This window comes from Doryrhamphus excisus, linkage group LG3 (genome assembly GCF_037039965.1).
Source record: "Doryrhamphus excisus strain RoL-2023G ecotype Guam linkage group LG3, RoL_Dexc_Guam_v1.1, whole genome shotgun sequence".
Classification (NCBI taxonomy): domain Eukaryota; kingdom Metazoa; phylum Chordata; class Actinopteri; order Syngnathiformes; family Syngnathidae; genus Doryrhamphus; species Doryrhamphus excisus.
In genome coordinates, this window is record NC_136359.1 from 10,794,137 (window position 1) to 10,814,956 (window position 20,820).

Consider the following 20,820-nt stretch of genomic DNA (forward strand, 5'->3'; position numbering starts at 1 on the left):
TTTCTCTCCAACACCAATCAAGACCTTAGGAATCCTTTACAGATGCAAAGGATACTTGTTAATTGTGTTATAACAATCATAAGTGCCCCAGAGCCTGTTTATGAGCACCAAATGTGATAAAAAAAAATATATAACTCCCTGACTTGATTAGGCCTACTCAACTTTAGTTTTAAATTTACTTTAGAATTTCTGGGTTTTCATGACATAAAGAAAAACCTCATTCACATGAATAACATCCAGTAAAAAAACAGTAGGCTTCACAACACATCTTAGCCTGGCGCTCTTCCAACTTATCAGTCATCAGCTATAGATGTGTTCCGTTAGCAAATCAACTTAGCATAATGTTAAAATATGAGTGTAATGTTCACACTGCTCACACTCACATGGCTATGCTAGCGTTGCTAAAGTTTGTGTCCTCCTGTCCTACTCCTTGATGTTACATTGTTGCATATGACATATGGCACTGTTTCCGTTTCTGTGCACCGACCTTTTACATCCACCCTATCAAGTACTAGCATCAAAAAGTAAGGAATGACGTCGCTGGTGATGGAATGTTGATGTTGGAATCATTCATTCAAGTGCATAAATTGTACTTTTAAATATCAACCATCCATTTTCTACCGCTTTTTCTATTCGGGGGTGACCGGGAGCTGTAGCCTATCGCAGCTGACTTTGGGCAAAAGGCGCACAACACCATGGACTGTTGGCCAGTCAGCCACAGGGCACATTCTTAATTAACTATATCACAAATTAAATATGTACAGTACATAGAGCAGAGGTCCAACTAAGGACTTATAAGTGCGATACTACATGAACACAGTACGAAATATCTATACAAATTAATTTCATGCTCGTCTCCAAGTGCAGAAACTCTTTACACAGTATGGCTAGATGAACTACCTGCCACTAGTTCAGGTCTGTTGATGGCACAGGGGTTAAAATCAAAATCAAAACCTGCAAAGCGGACTTTTTTGCGATAGGTACTCAGGTAATAGACCTCTCAAAGTCAAAGTCTCACATGAAAAATTGGCTGGGGAAAAAAAAGGACACTCCTTTGAGGACAATGATGTCCAAATTTTGGATAAGGACGAGAGGTGTGAAGCCATGTATACTAAAATAGAAAGGCCCTCCTGATACACGGGATGGTTTGTGCAGTCACCTGTTGCCTGCTTACAAGGATTTCCTGACCACCAAAGATTATCTTATTACATGGAAGGGGTGGCCATTAACAAGTTGTTTTGCTACCAGGCAGGAAAGCGACCTGGAAGACCATGACCTGGAAGACTGAGAAGCGACACTAAACATACCATGTCTTTACATTCAGTGCCCTACACTGATGATAAAGACACATTGGTGAGCAGAAAAAAAGAGTATGGAAAGAAGTCTCAAGACAGCTAAGGAAAGACAGAAGTAGATTTCATTCCAATTCTTTGGTTGGATCCATCGCTGGCAGCAGTAGACCCAGGGTGGTCTCGTTCCCTTTAAAAAAAACTGCTTTTGTGATTTGGCATGCGCAGGACTCATGACAGTTGCAGTGCAAACAGCGTTGGAGGGGCTCAGATTAATGCTTGGACGTGTTCAGTGAACCCATATGAAATAGGCTATTTCATCCAGGTCCACAGGGTAGTCAGTGAGGTACATGGGGCCCTTGACAAAATGTTCCCCTTTGTAGCTTCTCCACCTTCCCGCAGGCAAATATATGTCCCTTTCCTGCTTCCCTGGCTCCAGCACGGGCGCCACCATCAGGTCGTCTCCAATCAGGAACTGGGAGTCAACCTTGTACGCTGCTTCGTCCTCATTGGCGATCCACCACAGGGGTCTTATTATTGGATCTCCAGTCTTGAGGACCTCACTGGCCAGCTCCAGAACTCTCGGGGCCACAAGACTCTCATGGAGTTTTGTGAACGTTTGCGCTATCTCCACCACCTGCACAAAATGACAAAACAAACAATACACATTTTGTCATCCACTAAACTATAACCTGATTGGTGTGTTTGAATGTATTGAATTTGAATGTTCGCTGCGGCTGCAGGTAACCTCTTGCATGCGCTTTAAAATGTTGCGACACAACTATTGTTATGAGCCGTCCTGTTCACATGAATTGTGACCTCACCAGCGCTATTATTGCCGCCTGAGCAGTATTACAACACTGGTTCTGTGGCCGCTGTATTGTGCAATATATTGTTAATAATTGACCATGGTACGTTTACTTTTCCACTTTCCCACACACACAAATAATTCCATTGTTATGTTCAAGCACACACCAAGGACTGCAGGCACACAACCTTTTTCTTATTGTGTCACAATCACATGAAGGAGCTATGTGGTCCTTAATGACAAACAAAGCAACACTTGATGATGTCACACTGTTGTCACTCCATAACCTCACAGCATATGAAAGGGAAAAAAGTTGCTATATATAATGACTTTTCAAATTTAGAAAGTTTTATCTGCGGTTTAGGTAAGTGTCCCGCCTACAACTAGAGCATTAATGTCATATTACTAGAGTGATATTTTATGTTTTCAAATACATTGTATGTTCTCACAGACTGACACTGTTGTTGTTGTTGTAAGAACATCATTTTTTCCATCATCAAAAGTCCTCAGGGACTGCAATAAAATTAGACAAGAGATAAATGTCACGACAAAAACATTCACAAATATTGAGCAATACATTAAAGAATGTACCATTTGTAATTCATCCAATGATGCATGGAAATTGTACAAAAAACATCAGTGTAGCTGTACTCACTTCATCATCATAGTACCAGGGTGGTAAAGAAAACTGCATAGCAGGCATGAAGGCCGACAGCTCCAACCATCTGATGTACAGCTCTCTGTCTGGTAACTTATCCCCGTCATTTAAACCTCCTAAAGTAAAACATACACATCAGACCATATTTCTATTAGTTGAGCAATATGTTCCATATTGAAGTGTACATTTTTTGCTTGCGGTTTTAGAAAAGATGTGCAAAGACAATGAAAAATGGTGCCATGCCCAACAGGACACTTGGAGAATGACGAGCTAACGGAGAAGGGCCATTGAAGCAAAGTGAAGGCTATGGAGTGGAAAACTGCAGTGTCCAGAGACAGAAATAGCAACAAGGTACGCTAAAATAAGCATGTGAAAATCAGCTACATTTTCTACTTTGATGTTGAATTGTGCAAGCGTAACCACGACATAAGTCAATGAAGCTTTGTTAAGCATGTTTTTTTTTTAATAATTCCCATTACCATGTGGTATCAGCTTGGTAGTAGAAATACGGTAGTATCTAGTAGTACCTTTGCTACTAGCAAATAGTCTAGTAGGTCCTGCACAATGGAACAGGGAATACATAAAATAAGTGTTTCAGTACAAACTTATAACACTGGTCGGCCATTGTTGTTCTGATGGTAAACACTGAATGTGCATATTCTCCCATTGTCAGAAACAACCAAGTTTCCAATATTTACAGGACTAATAAAAGGTGTCATTTTCAAAGGCCTCCACTTTTCAAACATAGTGTAACTTGGAAAACAACATCAAAAAGAATGCTTATTTTTCAAATTTTCAAATCAAAAACATTCCAGTGTAATCCATACCTGTCCTGTGCTCCGGGTATGCATTCCCACCTATCATATCAGGCAGGACGAACTGGTACCCCAAGATGCTGATGGTGAGAACTGTGGGGATGATGGACTTGAGGCCGAGCTCGTAACCCCACACAGAGTCTCTGTCGATGATCCTGTAGAAACAGGAGATGTTCTGACTCTGATAGCCAACCCTCAGCTCGGCACGCTCGCTAAACGGTATGGCCATCTCTGTGTAGCGCCGGGTGAAAGTGGAGGGGTCCATCAGTGGGATTAAAGTGCTAAACCGTTGGGGGAGATAACTTGTCTCTCCGGCATCAAACTTAAAAGAAGTGACTCCATATTGGGCTTTGAGCTCAGCCAAGTGGGATGAATACCATTCCCGGGCTTTTGGGTTGGTGAAGTCCAAGATTCCACCGATGCCATTCCACCAGCGAACGAGAGCGGGCAGCTCACCACCTAGCTCGCGCACAAAGAGCCCGTTCTCGACGGCAACGCCAAAGTTGACTGAGTTGTAGTTAATGAACGGGTGAGTCCAAAGTGTCACCTGAAAGCCGTCCTGTCGGAGCTGGTCAAACATGCCGCTGGCGTTGGGGAATTTCTGCGGGTCAAAGTCAAACTCTCCATAGTCGGCAGTGTAACAATCATCTAACTCCAGGTGGGAGCAGTTGAAGCCATGTTTGGTGATGTCAGAGGCATATTGGAGTAGCCTCTCCTGGGTGACAGATGTCCTATACAGAGCCCAAGTAGACCACACTGGGTGTTTGAAGACTTCAGCAGAAGGCACCTTGGCAGGCTTTGGGAAATATTGACGCACCTAGGCCAAAACACAAACATCTTTTTGTTACACACATCAACATTTTATGAAACTGTACCTACCAATTCAAAAACCCCAAGAGGTTGTTCAATTCTGAAGAAAATGTGGGGGTTGAATCTTCACTAAGCATTGCATGTACACAAAGTGACGCCTGTGTGATATTTCATTTGGCCCCAACTTGAATGTCAACAACAGAAAGATGCAAATAAAGGCGTACTGCCTTTATTCAACTCAAAAATTGCTTGGTGCCCGCCATAAAATAAAAAAAAGAACGACCCCAACCAACTGACATTTTAGAGTGGAAATAAAATCTTAGTTAAGCTATTCCGATATTTGTGTATTCAATTTCTAGTATTCAAGGGACATTGCAAATCTCAATTCCAAAAATCAAAATATCAATCAAAAATACTTGGCTAACATACTGTATGTACATACAACATAAAACAAACACTGCCTATTGCAGGATTTGATTAAAAACTAAATCAAGTACTTGTCAGGCACTTTCAGTATCAATTTTAAAGCTCATCCTGTCAGATATGACATATGTCAGATGACTAACATACCGTATTTTCCGGACTATAAGTCACACTTTTTTTCATAGGTTGTCTGTTCCTGCAACTTATACCCCAGTGTGACTTATAAATGAAAAAAATACAATAAAATTTCACAGATAACCACAAGAGGGCACTCTAGACTTTAACATGGTTATCTCCTACTCCTTAACAATTCAATATTTAAACAGTAGACGTTAGCTTACAAAGACAACTGAGAACAAATGCCCCCCCAAAAGAAAATCGTATTCTGCAGACTACAAGCTGCAAGTAGTAAAAGACCTCATGTGCAATATTAAGGGCTCTAAATGCAATATACTAAGTTCTATGTGAAGTATTTCCATAATGCCTCATACTAACTCTCTAACAAGATCTCAGTGTATAGACTGGTCATATATCTCATCTCGTCTCATATTATCTACATACTGTATTGTATATAACTCTGGGAAAAACTGTTGATTTTTGTTAATACTTGGGTTGTTTATATTGTTTATTTTTCTGTATTGTGTATTTTGTACTGCTTAACTGACTCTGTACTCTTGCTGCTGTGCAATACAAATTTCCCCACTGAGGGACGAATAAAGGCATATCTTAATCTTAAAACTTGCAGCTAAAACAGTAATGCAGCAGCAGAGAGAAAGTTTGGACTGGCGTAAAGCGGAGGCTACGCTTACTGCCATGAAGAAAACAAAAGTTACTGTACTTAAAACTGTTTATGTTAGCATATCTTACACTTATTCAGCCTGTTCTCTATTATTATATTATTGCAAGAACTTGCCTTCCAAGATGACGTAATGTTTGTTTTGGTCAAGTAGTTTGGAAAATAAATTACCCACAAAAAATTCCACTTATGTTTGTTTTTTTACACCTAATCATGCATTTTTGTGCGACTTATACTCCGAGAAAATACGGTATATACTCCTGACAAAAATGTAAGATTTTGGCACTGTTGGATCTCAAGGAGTTTCGAAGAGCCTCAAAATGCAAAATGAAGAAATGGAATTTTCAACAACCATTAAACTGAAATCCAGTGTTTGTCATTTGAGCAAATGTTTTAAGACCACAGTCCCATTTGGTGGTGGATGTCAAGGAAAGTTTCCAAAAATGGAGGTGAAGCCATCATCACCACCTGGAGCAACATTCCCACAAGCCTCCTGGAAACACTAGCATCAAACATGCCAAAACCAATTCATGAGGTGACTCATGGTGCAGCTACTCATTACTTTGAGTCATTTTCTTAAATTGAATTCCTATTTTGAAAGGGAGGTTTCAGGGTTTTTGAGACATAATCTTAAAATTTGGATCAGCTGATCAACTTCAATGCTTGTTTGCGATAAAATGCTTACTCAACAAATGTTCTGTTTCACTCCCATTTCCCCTTTTTGCATTTTGAAGCTCTACTTAGAACCTCCTTAAAGGGGGACTGGACTGCGCTTTTAAAGTGCATACTCTAAAAATGAATAATTTACTTCACCACATATGACTCCACATCTAAAATTTAGAAACTGAAAAATTAAAAGGTGAAACGTCCTCAATCAACAAGAAGAGTCCAGTTGCCTAGATTCAAACTTTTGCGGATAACCTTTACCAAGGTTGTGGTTACCTTTGAAAAACGTCCTTGCTCACCATGTATTTATGAATGGAGGTGACGTCAGATCCCACACACACTCTGTAGCTGAGTTCCGCTATGGCCTGCTGGCCCTCCGGTGGTTTAAAAGGAGAATCCTGGTAGCGGGCCTGGAAGTGAAGCATCCTGTCCGTCTCTGACCAGCCCAAATGAAACGGCACCGAGTCATTTATCTTGATCGCAACCGCATTGGACGAGAGCCAGTAGCGTTCCAGAATCCCCCCGAAAGCGTGACGATTGCTGTAGATATCACTGGTGATGAAAGGCTGAGGCTGCTGCTCGCCCTGGATGCTGATAGGCCAGTGCTGGGTGGCGGATTCGGCCCCTCCATACCAGTGAGAGCCATTGCAGGTCATGGCGTGCTCCACTGTATGCTCGTCTTCCAAAGGCTCCCAGCGGACACGGTAACACATGACAGTGTCCTTTGGTCGAATCGCGTGGATAAAAAAGTTGATCTTGCCGGTATCTGACTGAGTACATTTTAGAATACTTCCTTCATTGATGCAGGAGTCTAAATCCAGTGTGGCAGATCTACAAAACATGCAAGAATACAGGAGAAAAAAATAGCTTTAACACAAATACTATGACCTTACCTTTACCCTGGTCATACCTAACGGGCTAATCATTTTTCAGTCTAGTCATGGCGAAATTGCCCAGCTGTTCAATTTAGATACAGAAGATGAGGACTTTGATGGATTTGTGGGAGAAGATTAATTAAAAATACAGTGAATGTATTGTTAAACAGCAGATTAAAGTTCAACTAAACTCACTGTTTTGCTTCCAATTATTGAACATATGTCCAAAACAGTAGATATTCGTGGGGGTTACTTTTGTGGATGTTCTCCTGTGATTTCAGATCAACATTTGCAATAAAAGTGACAGTTTGATTAATGAGTAATGATTTTTAACAGCAGTGGCCCATGTGTGCTGTACATTTGACCTGTATTATTACATATTTAGAAACGATTACCGACTTGGGGTGATCGGGTGTCCTCCTAATATTATTTGATACAGTATGTGTACATAAGTGTACATTTACATTGAGACACAAGCTCACCTGAAGGTCATGGCGAAAATGATAGCCTCCGCCTTGTTCCGGATAACAAAGCCATCCTTGTTGAGGTCCAACAGTTCAGTCTTCATGAGCTGGGCTTTGCGTAGAGATGCCGAGTAATAGCACCAGGCTACCACTGCAGCCAGAACCAGCATGCAGCCCAGCACGCTTGCAACAACCAGGGGCCTCGCTTCCTCGGTTGCTCGCTTTTTGAGCGGGGAGTTGTCAGCCCCCTCGGACAGATGCTGGTCCCTGGGGGCTACTGGTACGATCTGATACATACTGAACTGTGTTTAGGCAAGAAGGCTGTGATGGTGGTGTGTGGAGTCCTGGCCGTGGAAATAGATGGTTGGATGAATGGATGGTCTAACTTCTTGTCTTTTGTAATGACTCCATTTGTGATTCATCCAACCTTGAATAATGGACACAGGGAACGCAGTCACTTAATGATAGCAGTATATACAGTAGCAGCACCCATGGTGGAGGCTAACCAGAAGAGAAAACGCAGGGAAAGTGGACATAGCTTCTCTCATCTTGGTATTTTATCTAAATATGGTTTTAGACAAAAGCACAAGTTTAGTTAGCCAACTAAACGTCTGTTTTTCCAAAACAGGCCCAGCTGTCAAAGATACATATTCCCCTTCCTTACGAACGACGCCAGTTGTCAGATATGCTACTTATGAGTTTATTTACCCGCCAGCTCGACACCCAGAGTTTCGTATTCTATCTATGACATGTCTAAAATTTCATCAAATTCTGACTTCAAGGGAAAATATACACTCCTTACCTGTCCATAAAGTGTTTTTAGTTCAAGCACATAACCAACAAGAGCTGCGCAGGTGCAGCCACCGAGGAGGGACATTAGAATTAACGGGGTTGAGGCTTACTTTCACTTCCGCAGAATGCCGTGCGCTGTTTTGGCCGCCGTGATGGTGAGCAGATTCCAGAAACACTGCATTGTAAATATGTCTCCATGCTCCATTAATTGCTCTAATGAGTGGTCCAAAAGACCACATTGCGTTTAACTTTTATAGTCAGCTCAGAACGAGTGAAATACATTGTACGCTGTTGTGTTAGCTAGTACCGCCCACCTCTCTTGCTCACTATCATGGCGGACGTTCTGCTCCTAGGCGTACTACACCCTGTTAAATTCACACGCAGTCCTTTTAAGTCAAAGTGTCCTTGAACTATAGTTCTATCAGTGTTCCCGCCCATCACTGAGCAACAGTTATGTTGATTCGACGATGCGCAATTCAATCAAACACCACATGTTCTTGGGAATTGTAGTTTCTGATTTTGAATTTTGATTTTAAATAAACATGTGTGCACTACAAATACAAATTCAGTAAGCAGATGTGGTAAAATACAATGACCAGTACATTATCTTTGCTGAAATATCAACACACATACAACATCCTGCTGAGTGCCATTCACAATAAGGTACACTCGATTTACCAAAATACAGTACATTAATACACCACTTTGTGTACCTGTTTTGCTTGAAACGTCATATATACATACTCTAGGTGATGTTCTATTTAATTTCATTTGTTTAAAAATGTACATGTTATTGTTAAACTGACAGAAATTGCTTGCTCACACTTTAAAAAAGGTGGGATGCTGATGATGATGCTGGGTTTGATCCTCTGCTGCGCCATTGTGACCGAGGCCTGTCTGCAGTGTGACCGCAGCATCAGGAACATGCATATAGATTTTACTTTGCACGTTGTCAATGTGCGCGACCAGGTAAATCTGAAAACTATAATGGAAGCCGCTCATGCATCTTACAAAGAAGAAAGCCAGAAAAAGAAGGGTGTCATAGGTGAGAACTCAAACCTCTACATCACAATTTCATGGAAAGGGTTTCCTTTACAATTTTAATTAAATCATTATTATCATTATAGTACATCTTAAAGAACAATGCTATAGAAAGTCAACTTTAGAGTAGTCTGTACTGTATATTACTTCTGTGCCTCATTGTTTAGATCCCAGCACCTTGTACAAAGCCAAAACGGAGTACCAGAATGAATTTAAGCACTTCCTGAAACAGCAGCGAAGAGGTGAGCAATCTCATAATCCAGGGGTGTCAAACTCAATCGCACAGGGAGCCAAAACTCAAAGCCTACTTTAGGTTGTGGGCCGAGCTGGACATTACCCCCCACCCGCATGGAATTTTTTTTACATGGGAGTGGGGGAAATGTGCATTTTTTTGTCCATTCATGCCTGCTTGAAATTTTCAACTTTCCGATATTTAGCAATGGCTGTTGGGACGAGCCCGCCGTGGTGTAGTGGTTAGCGTTGGATTCGCTAGGATTCGAATCTCCACTAGTAACATCATTGTTATTCGTCAGGAAGGGCATCTGAAATATAAAGGGCTCAAGCCAAAAATCTGTAAGCAGACCAAAAAGATCTGCTGTGGCGACTCCGTAATCAGGAAAAAGCAGAAAGAAACAAACAAAGCTATGGTTGTTTTGGCCTTGTTCATTTAGTCATATACAGTTAAATTATGATCTTAATCTGTCACCCATATTATCTTTCTATATATAATGTTTAAAATCAAAACGGCAATAGTTTATAATGGAGGAATTGCTTATTTACTCAGATCGTGAGCCGGACCAACTCAATGCTATTCTGGTCGGATGAAATTGCATCGCAGGCCAGATTTGGCCCTGGGCCTGAGTTTGACACATGGGTCTGAATCTTATAGTTGCTCTGCATGAGCAAACATAGTGGAACCTCCAAAGTCCAATGCCAGCTGAAATTGTACAATATGGACATTCATTCATTCATCATTTTCTACCGCTTGTCCTCAAGAGAGTCGCGGGGGTGCTGGAGCCTATCCCAGTTGTTTTTGGGCGAGAGGCCGGGTACACCCTGGACTGGTCGCAAGCCAATCACAGGGCACATATAGACAAACAACCATTCACACTCACATTCATACCTATGGACAATTTGGAGTCGCCAATTAACCTAGCATGTTTTTGGAATGTGGGAGGAAACCGGAGTACCCGGAGAAAACCCACGCATGCACAGGGAGAACATGCAAACTCCACACAGAGATGGCCGAGGGTGAAATTGAACTCGGGTCTCCTCGCTGTGAGGTTAGCTCCACGCTAACCACTCGCAGCCGTGCAGCCACAATATGGACAATTAACGGGAAAAATACCCCCAAATTACAATAATTGGCACTTATTAACAAAGTAAAGATAGTGTTTTATTAATAAAAGTCAACTTGGCTCCTGAGGTGGTTTAAAATTTGTAACATGGATTTTGACCTTAAAGGTTCCACTACATTTAGGCAAGTCATCAACCAGCAGATTTCACACAAAACTCTTTTCCTCCAGGCTCTATCACATCAGAAGCCATTCAAATCATGAACAAAGGCAAGGAAATCTTAAAAAAACACTTGGATACGTTCATCAGAGAGGGTAATTAAGTTTAACTAGGCCAGTGCACGTCATCATACAACAGTCCTGTCATAGAATGAGATGCATTATTTCTGCTTGTGTCTCCCTCAGGATTGTGCCCCAACAAGTGTGGTGAGTTTATTCCTTCTCCCGGTTTATGCTGAAGCAAACCAAAAGAGTTCACCGTTGGAGTCACGTTGTCATATGAGCGCATCATGTGTGCTTCTCAGGACTCCTGAACAGAAGAGTAATGGATTGTATCACATGCAGATACAAGATGTACAGCTGCCCATCTCCATCTGGCCAAGAGTGTTGTGGTGGTGCATATTCATGTTTGTGTGTGTTCTTTACATGCATACGTGGTCACGAGCGTGTTCAGCACTGCCTGTCCATGTGAATGAAAAATATTAATCCTAAAGCCGCCTTCTTGATCCTCCACTGCCACTACGTTCCCTTGCCTTTTACCGTTTATGTAGAATACCAAGTGAAGGCTGAAGAGGAAGGCCAGGCTGTACTGGACTGTTACCAGCCATGGCATTCTCTTCTATTAGGGAGTCGAGAGTACCACTACTCCTGGGCCGCTGGTGTGCCAAAAGACAAGAAGGTCAACTGTCTCTTTAGTTGATGCGGGGGGGTCATTTTTCCATATACAGGGTCAGGCAAAATGATCTGAAACATTTATTCATTCATTCATTCATTTTCTACCGCTTCTACCGAGGGTCAAGGGGGTGCTGGAGCCTATCCCAGCTGTCTTTGGGCGAGAGGCGGGGTACACCCTGGACTGGTCGCCAGCCAATCACAGGGCACATATAGACAAACAACCATTCACACTCACCTGACACATTTATACATAGGTTAAATAAAAGGTAAATAAAGTAAAACCTAACAAAAAAGTGTTTTTATTTTGTAAAAGTACATGTAATGCCATTCTGTTTCATTATGTTTTAAAAATTAAATCAGTTCTGGCGGTGCGAGGTCAGCCGGTTGATTTTCGTTTCAATGAAGATCCAGTAGCTCTGAAGTTGGTAACCCATAACAAGATGGTGTTTCGAGTTGGTACGGGATCATGTCTACAGAGATTGAAGTGCAAACGGAACGCTCGTTGTGCTGCAGTTACAGGTTTGTTTGTTTTGAAAAACCTTGCTCACAACAATGCTCACCAGTCCAATTCATGGCAGCAACTGAAAAATAAATGAAAAACAATGGCATTGTAAAGAAACAAAGCAAAATGTCATATGTACTTTTTGAAAATAAAAACACATTTTAGTTTTATTACTTTATTTGCCTTTTATTTAACCTACACATGTGTTAGATCATTGTCAGGTTCAAACTCCTGTGACACTTGTAAAAACACTCAATTAACAGAAGAAACAGACGACAAAATTCAATGTTTCTTGCAGCGAGGAGAATGAAACAACATACCCAGTGACATGCCGCTCCACTCTGAATATGTTCGTCTCTTTATTTTCTTTAGGTGATCCCTGATACATGGTCATGCAACTCTGGGGAGGAAGCAAGCAGTTGCACAAGCTGTATTTGTCTATTTGTGTGTGTGTGTGTGTGTGTGTATGTGTATGTGAGAGTAATACTTTTTGTGCATGTGTTCTTGTCTTGGCACATTTTTGTGTGATGACCAAGAACATCTTCAAGGTCACTGCTGGTGCTCCCAGGCACCTCCAAGATTAGTGGTGCTGGGAGTTGCTGGTCAAAGTCACAGAATGTTCCTCCCTTAAAACACTCAAGACACTTTTCTATTGTCCAAGCAAATGGATATAAGGGTGATAACTAACACTATAATCATTTACATTTTATTCTAACAATCATTTTGCCTGACCCTGTATATATATCATAGACACTAAACCATGACCAGCAGTCCGCAGTGAAGCATACATCCATCTTCCCAACTTCCACTACCTCTTATTTTTCTCAATGTATCCAGCTCAGTGAGAGTGACTTCAAAGATTTGGTCGTGATGGAGGACTCATTCATGGTGTTAAATCAGCTACAATTGGACGACCAAGGCACATATCAGTGCTCACTGCAGGGAAAGGACGGGACCAAGTTCTACCAAGTTAGATACCTCCTCACAGGTAAAGTGTGCCCGATTGAATGATATCAGGGTTTCTGGAGGGGGTCTCATTAGGAAACAATATTAGTACATACTGTATTATGTGGTCTGTGGACGAGTGGTTAGCGCGCAGGCCTCACAGTGAGGAAACCCGTGCATGCGTGGGTTTTGTCCGGGTACTCCGGTTCTAGGTTAATTGGCGACTCCAAATTGTCCATAGGTATGAATGTGAGTGTGAATGGTTGTTTGTCTATATGTGCCCTGTGATTGGCTGGCGACCAGTCCAGGGTGTACCCCGCCTCTCACCCGAAGACAGCTGGGATAGGCTCCAGCACCCCCGCGACCCTTGTGAGGAAAAAGCGGTAGAAAATGAATTAATGAATGAATGCTCGGGTTCTAACATGCTTTGAAAGCAAAGACAAGATAACAACGGGCCAAAACACGAAAACTTAATGTGCTAAAATGAGATTGCAAAAAGCCTCAAAATAAAAACCTGTTCAGATGTTCCATTTTACCCTGACATAAGAAGGGTTTTCCCATGTTTACTTCACAGTCACTCCCAAGCCGACTGAAATAACCCGACCTGTCATGACACTGCCTTCGCTGTCTCCTGACGACGACGAGTCGTTTTTTCAATCCTCTGAGGGCGTGCTGGTGCCGCTCATGGCAACAGTCGCTGCTTTAAGTCTGGCAGGGTGCCTTGTCTTCGCTTTTGTCCTTGGGTAAGACATCAAACAAGAACAACATGCTTTGCCTTGATTTGTGTACACTAGTGCTCTTCATACAGGCAATTTCATAGCCTTCTTGCTGTGCTTGATTTTTCCATGTGACTGCGATTCTATGTGAACTTGCTTACAGAAAGATGATTATTAAAAAACACACAACAGACAATGGCGAGGAAAGCGGAGGAAGAAAATAACACCGCATATTCAGAGAGGAAACTTGAAACTAAGTGGGAACCTGTGAGAGGAAACTTGAAACTAAGTGGGAACCACTTCCACACCAGCTACTTTCATATGACTTGCCTGTCTGTGTCTCACATGTGTGCTTCAATTTGTTGTCATATAACATTGATAAAATGGGATACACAATGTGGATCGTTGCCTGTTTTTGTCCTTGTTGCAACAGTACTGAAAGCTTCCCCTAAACTTTCTGTCCATCGTCACCAAAACTAATTAGTCGAGTAAATATGACTATAAAAATATTCATTCATTCATTCATTCATTTTCTACCGCTTTTCCTCACAAGGGTTGCGGGGGGTGCTGGAGCCTATCCCAGCTGTCTTCGGGCGACAGGCGGGGTACACCCTGGACTGGTCGCCAGCCAATCACAGGCCACATATAGACAAACAACCATTCACACTCACATTCATACCTATGGACAATTTGGAGTATCCAATTAACCTAGCATATTTTTGGAATGTGGGAGGAAACCGGAGTACCCGGAGAAAACCCACGCATGCACGGGGAGAACATGCAAACTCCACACAGAGATGCCCGAGGGTGGTATAAAAATATTGTTTTTTTAATTTTTTAATCAAAGACCAATCTTTGGTTTGACTTGTTTTTGGCAATAAAAGTTCTTGACCAACCAGCAGACACAGGGAGAACATAAACTCCAACATGCACCGTGACATTCTGAAGCACCATATGATTCTTCTGTCTGTCCTGATCTGGATTACGAGGGCAGCAGTCTCAGTAGGGAAGTCCAGTTTCACAAGGGACAGGCACCGAGGTTGTGAGGTGCAGTTCATACAGGGTGTCTTTGGTCTAGCCTGGGGCCTGTTCCCAGTTGGGCATGCTCAAAACACCTCATCAAAGAGGCATCCGGGAGGCATTCAAAATAGATGCCAGAACCACACACAAGTGTTGGCATCATTTGTTGTCATGACGTGTTGGAAAACGCACAATATTTCCAACAAGTCATGACAACAAAAGCACACACAGCATGCTGTATGTTCATCAATAAATATGTAGTCAAAACATATGATTCATCATGAATCAAAGCGTGCACACACACACTGTCCACATGCATCAGAAAATCCCCAGACACTGCTCAGCTTTCCGGAACCTCAGCAGCCAGCCATATCAAAGCTGCCCCCGCAGCAGGGCCATGCCCCTCTGAATGGGGGTGGTGTAGTCACATGGGCGTCTTAGAGGAGGCGAATGTCTGAATTACAGTCATTTAATTAATCCCAGATAATCCTCTCTGTGGGAAGGAGTGGAATTTTGTATTTCTCGTATGTATTTACTCATGCATTCATTCAGAAAAAATATGCATTACCGATTGTATACCTGTTATCGAGTTCTCACCAGCCTGTTAGTAACACTGTATTTACACAGGATTACATTGTTCTTTCCCCCCCTTTTTGTTATTATTCAAGTAAAATAAAAATAATTGTATGTGAGAGAAAATGACAATAATAGCGTAGGAGTTGCTACAGCCATTAACAGCAGTTAATTATTGCTCACTTTGTTCAAGGCCTGTTAGTCACTTGGGCTCAGTAAACAATTAAAAGTGTAAATTGTTTCCACAAAGCGGGTGATGATACAGTGTCAGGGAAAGGGTAGTCAAAGGGCTGTGTGGGTGGTGATGGCAGGATGTACCCGTGGGTGCTGCGCCATTTTACTTCCTGTTGGGGTAACGGAAATTGAGGCAAATTTATTCTTTAAAAAAAAACTGCACCCATCCTGAGATGGTTTGTTTTTGTGTTTGTCATGTGTTCAGGCAGAGGTTACAGTAAATGCATGCTCAGCAGCTCTACTGACAGCCATGATGGACAGTCTTGACAATGTAAGCATGTTTGTGTGGACTGGAATTGCAGCTTAAGCAGGGGAAGTGCGTGACAAAGTGGGAGAGCTAAGTGCTGATGAGGAGCTGACAAGCAGCCAGCCGGGAGAAAAGATGAGGAGGAGGAAAGGAAGTGGGAACGTGAGGAAGTAAGTGGGAGTCACAGTGACACAAAGACACTACTAGTATCTCGGTTGTAATGTGTGTACCGGATGGGAGACAAGGCTCAAAGAAACAGTAAAACAATGCTGCTCATTGCAATATCATTACGGATTTATGATGTCAAATAAGACAATATAGTAACTACCTACTTAACAGCCTATTCATATCTTTCCAGCTATATAAGATAGATCATTTACTGACTTGACATTTTTCATTTTTAATTTATTACACAAATTGTATAATTAATGGAGTTGTTTCATTCAAACTTTTTGGACACATTTTATTTGCTGTTTGTTATTTATAATGTATTAAGTAGTAGTTTTAGTAGTAAATATATATATATATATATATATATACCTTTTGTTTATTCACACACACACACATACTAAATACAAAAAGGTGTGTATATATATATATATATATATATATATATATATATATATATACCTTTTGTTTATTCACAAGAGTGAAGACAGAAGGGATTTGGACAAGGATTGGAACCTTTAGCCCCAAGTGCAACGTCACTCAACATGAAAACATGGGATAGCCCCAAACCAGCATGCTTGAGCTGGGTGGGGGAGGAACAGAGAGAACGTCATTGTCCAAATAAGGAGTGACGGGCCTATATATGGAAATTCCGCCTTAAGAATGGAAACGAGGCGGGAACAAGATGGCCACACCCATCTCTAGGTAGATATCAATGAGCAAGCTAAACTCCTTTACAGAAGTTATTCATTGAAACTGGCCGAGCAATATTGTCCCGTATAATAATTGTAATAATATTAATCGGGGATTGCTTTGAATTCTGATTTTGAAGGTTTAAAGAATAATTAATTTTACTTACCTTTTTCAACATGACGTCACTCGGAGAGCCTATGGAAATCAACAGTCATGAGTTAGCCCGCATCCTCAGGGAGAGCACCACATCTGCTGGCTGTGTACTTTTGGACTGCAGACCCTTCCTGGACTTCTCCCTGGCACACATAAACGAGTCCCGGAACGTCAACTGGAACTCGATGCTGCGCCGCAGATCCAAGAGCACCGAGGTTGCCCTCGAGTGGCTGATCCCGGACAAGGCTCTGCTGGGCCGGCTACGGCGCGGGGAGTTCAGCCCGGTCGTGGTGGTGGTGGATGATGGGAGGAGGGAGGAGACCGTGGGCCAGATGTTGCTAACTGCCCTGCAAAATGAAGTGCACACGCAGATTTGCTTCCTGCAAGGTAACAGGAAAATTTGAAGCAGTTTTTGCACACACTTGACAACGCATATGTCATGGTTTGGGGGAGAATTTAACGACGCCATGACCTCGTTTTCAGGTGGATTTGAGGAATTTTCAGAGGCCTATCCAGAACTTTGTTACAGCAAACAAGTCTGTGCAGGTGAACCAGAGCCAGTGAGCCCATCTGGACGGAGCACACCTGCATATGACCAGGTAAGACATTAAAACACGCAGTATGGTTAATATAAACTCCACAATGATAAGAGTATTTGTGTTTGTCCACCACAGGACGGTCCTGTTGAGCTGCTTCCCTTCCTGTTTCTGGGCAGTGCCGTCCACTCGTCACGCCGAGAGACCCTCACAGCAGCGGGCATCACAGCGGTCCTCAACGTCTCCTCCTCATGTTCGAACTTCTTCGAAGGGGAGTTCCAATACCTTCGGCTCAACGTGGAGGACAGTCTAGCTGCAGACATCGGATCTTATTTCTCCACAGCTATCGCTTTTATCGGTGAGTGGCATTTCTTGTCTAAACATGCTGTGTGTGCGCCATAAAACACGACAATGTGGTTAATATTTGCTGACTGTAATGACAGTAAAATCAGGCAAAATTTGTATGTTAGCAAAATGTTGTTTTTAGGTGTTAAAATAAGCAGTTGATGCATGAAAACTACTTAGCTAGTTACTTTTTTGGAACGATTTGTTGCCTATTGATTGAAGAGTAGTCATATTGTTATTTTTGTGTCGCACATATATGACATCACCGCACGTGTGTTCTTAGCTAACATTTTTGTTTTGAAAGTGTTTATTTTTTGTTTGTACAATTTACATATATTTACTTTATTTTTTTTTTTACCTCCCCCTGTCTTATATTAAGATATTTGTAAGTATATACATTCTGCTGTATCATTTATTTGAAAGATTCCCTCCTTCACTGATTGGCTATTAACATGTTCTTGGCGTTATAACGCCACCTGTTGCTTTGGAAGCCTACAAATTCATTATGTAGAATGGGGCTCAATACCTTCTGGGTGGATGGAGATTCCCCCCGCCCCCCTAAATCAATTTAAACTTGACATATTCATACAGTATTCCCTCATGATGTGATAAGTGAATTTCCGTGAAGTAGGATTCATCTGCAAATTGAATATTTTTATAGTTAGGACATAGAAAACCTGTTCACAAACGTCTAAATACAGTAATAACAGTGATAATAACATTATTAGAGCCCTTTAGACATGAACTGTAGTCATCTTTACACTTGTATTACCCAATATAGTAGACATAATAAGCTTAGATAAGGAATTTAAAACAAATAAACTCAAGCTGTAGATTGTGTCGCAGTGAATATGTTAGAGGGACGAATGAGTGGCACACAGGAAATGACATCAGGGGGCCCTAGTTGAGTTTTAGCTTGACATAGCAGTAGCCCTTGTTTTTATCAGGGATTTTTATTCAGGAATATTGTGCATGTTGTGAGATATTCAAACCTGCAATAAAAGGCTGTTGTTCTGGCGATCAAGTCTGGTGATTGCATGGGCCACCGAACGTTGCGGTAACATCACTGGCACAGGAGATGTGGCACGATTCTCCCAATTCTAGATTAACTGGAGAACAAAACACGTTATGATCATATCCTTTTTGTGTCTAAACCCACAGATTCAGTGAAGCAGAATGGGGGTCGGGTGCTGGTGCACTGCCAAGCAGGTATCTCTCGCTCGGCCACCATCTGTCTGGCCTACCTCATGCACGCCCAGCGGGTTCGGCTAGACGAGGCCTTTGACTTTGTGAAGCAGCGGCGTGATGTCATCTCGCCTAACCTGGCCTTCATGGGACAGCTGCTGCTGTTTGAGATGGATGTCCTGTGTCAGGGCTGAAGACTACAAATGTATACTTTTGAGCTTATTGGAGCTTATTAAGTGCGGTGATGCTGGCATCACTGCATCCTCTTGTGGGACAACATTGTGTAAAAAACTATTTATTTCCATTCGATGGGACAGTTTATTGACATGATTGTTGTTCATGCACATTATAGATAAGAGATCCAACATTTTTTTTAGTCAAGTAAAAAATTGCATTGAAGCTAGTCTCTGTATTTATTTCATACACAAGAGTTCTGTTGTACTTATACACAATAACCTCAGGATGTACTTGGTTTACTGGGGCGGTTTGCAGCGGTTCAAGTGTGAAGCCTCCTAATCAAAGGTCATCATGTCGTGGTTCTTTGATGTAGGGGGTGAGGAGGAGTTCAAGTATCTCGGGATCATGTTCACAAGTGAGGGAAGGCATGAGATTGCTGCGGTTGCTGTACCGGACCGTCATGGTGAAGACAGAGCTGGGTCAGAAGATGAAGCTCTAGATTTCAGTTGATCTTTGTTCCTACCCTCACCTAGGGTCACGAGCTCAGAGTGGAGCCGCTTATCTGGATGTCTGGATGCCTGCTGAAGTATTCTGGGCATGCCCAGGCGGAAGGAAGGAGGCCCTAGGGTAGCTCTCGGACAAGCTGGGGGGGGACTATGTCTCACAGCTGGTCTGGGAACGCTTTTGTGTCTGTGTTTCCCCCACAAGAACACAAAATATGAATAAAATACATGCGTAGAAATGTCTTATTGTGATTTATTTGAACTTTTAAAAATGGTCTTTTAATATACAACTCAAAGTATTGGTTGAGTGCTGTCAAACAAATCCTCTAATGCTGCAGACATTCTGGAAGGTTAAAAATATTATCAAAATATAATATTTTTATTATAAAAATATATTTTCGACCAATACAACAGTTGGGATAAAAAAAACACAAGATTTAAGGAGAGTTGTAGATTTACACGTTTAAATAATATACCAACAGTATAAAAAATTAAAACAAGAATAATACAGCAAATTTGTGTAATTTCATTTTCTGAAAAATAAAAAATCTATTTCCTACATAACATGCATAAACTGATCTATATATTCGCCTTTCATGCAGGAAAGCGCACAGCAGCAGACGGATAATCCAGTTTCAGGTTGAAAACACACAGAATACATGTTGAAAGCTAAATAGCGACATCTAACGAGTTTATTGTACAATTACATTATCAAGAATAATCCAGCAGATGACGCCATCGCACTGTTGATAAAAATATAGTGGCCCTCAGTTTAGTAGGACACAAGTGAACTGTGAATGAAACTTTTAAATCTATATTATTTGCAAACCTTTATTTATTCCACCATGTGCAGAAGGCTGTTCCGCCTCCATTTTTTTTCTTTTGCGTGTCAAACTATACATAATTACAATTTAAAAAAATTACAGATGATCTCATTCCAGATTAATGTGCTTCTACAGGCAGTGTTGCATTGCACAACAAAATATAATGTGAAATGAAAAAAATCCAAATATAAGTACAATACATGTGTGACCATATTAGCACTCATACACATGCTGTAGTAGTCATTGCAATGCAAAATATGTGCACACACAAAGTGCTGCAAAAAAAAAAAATCTTTATAAAGCTAAGGTTCAAGACCGCCCGACTGCACATAACAGCAGCAATCTGAGTGAAAAGTCTTAAAAGAGCTCAGCT

General features: G+C 41.6%; 3 protein-coding genes across 4 annotated transcripts; 2 read left to right on the forward strand and 1 right to left on the reverse strand.

Annotated features, from left to right (window-relative positions):
* Positions 1–471: 471 nt before the first annotated feature.
* Positions 472–17,428, reverse strand: LOC131127867 (myogenesis-regulating glycosidase-like). 2 transcript variants are annotated; one of them, XM_078789638.1, is made up of 7 exons: positions 16,989–17,428; positions 16,891–16,919; positions 7,623–8,031; positions 6,565–7,096; positions 3,583–4,387; positions 2,753–2,871; positions 472–1,926 (listed from the first exon to the last, which is right to left on the reverse strand). In XM_078789638.1, the coding sequence occupies exons 3-7, from the start codon at positions 7,898–7,900 to the stop codon at positions 1,579–1,581; spliced, it is 2,082 nt and encodes a 693-aa protein (XP_078645764.1). In that variant the 5' UTR covers positions 7,901–8,031; positions 16,891–16,919; positions 16,989–17,428; the 3' UTR covers positions 472–1,578. The 2 variants fall into 2 exon arrangements, with proteins under 2 accessions (XP_078645764.1, XP_057926145.2); XM_058070162.2 differs by lacking the exons at positions 16,891–16,919; positions 16,989–17,428 and adding an exon at positions 8,407–8,485.
* Positions 2,926–14,267, forward strand: izumo1 (izumo sperm-oocyte fusion 1). The gene is made up of 10 exons (XM_078789639.1): positions 2,926–3,106; positions 9,232–9,441; positions 9,605–9,679; positions 10,964–11,047; positions 11,138–11,158; positions 11,257–11,346; positions 11,503–11,630; positions 12,966–13,116; positions 13,648–13,816; positions 13,953–14,267. Exons 2-10 carry the CDS (start codon positions 9,237–9,239, stop codon positions 14,011–14,013), a joined length of 984 nt encoding a protein of 327 aa, XP_078645765.1. The 5' UTR covers positions 2,926–3,106; positions 9,232–9,236; the 3' UTR covers positions 14,014–14,267.
* dusp2 (dual specificity phosphatase 2) lies at positions 16,546–19,932 on the forward strand. Its single transcript, XM_058070169.2, has 4 exons — positions 16,546–17,264; positions 17,361–17,476; positions 17,552–17,771; positions 18,920–19,932. The coding sequence occupies exons 1-4, from the start codon at positions 16,901–16,903 to the stop codon at positions 19,135–19,137; spliced, it is 918 nt and encodes a 305-aa protein (XP_057926152.2). The 5' UTR covers positions 16,546–16,900; the 3' UTR covers positions 19,138–19,932.
* The last annotated feature ends 888 nt before the right edge of the window (positions 19,933–20,820 follow it).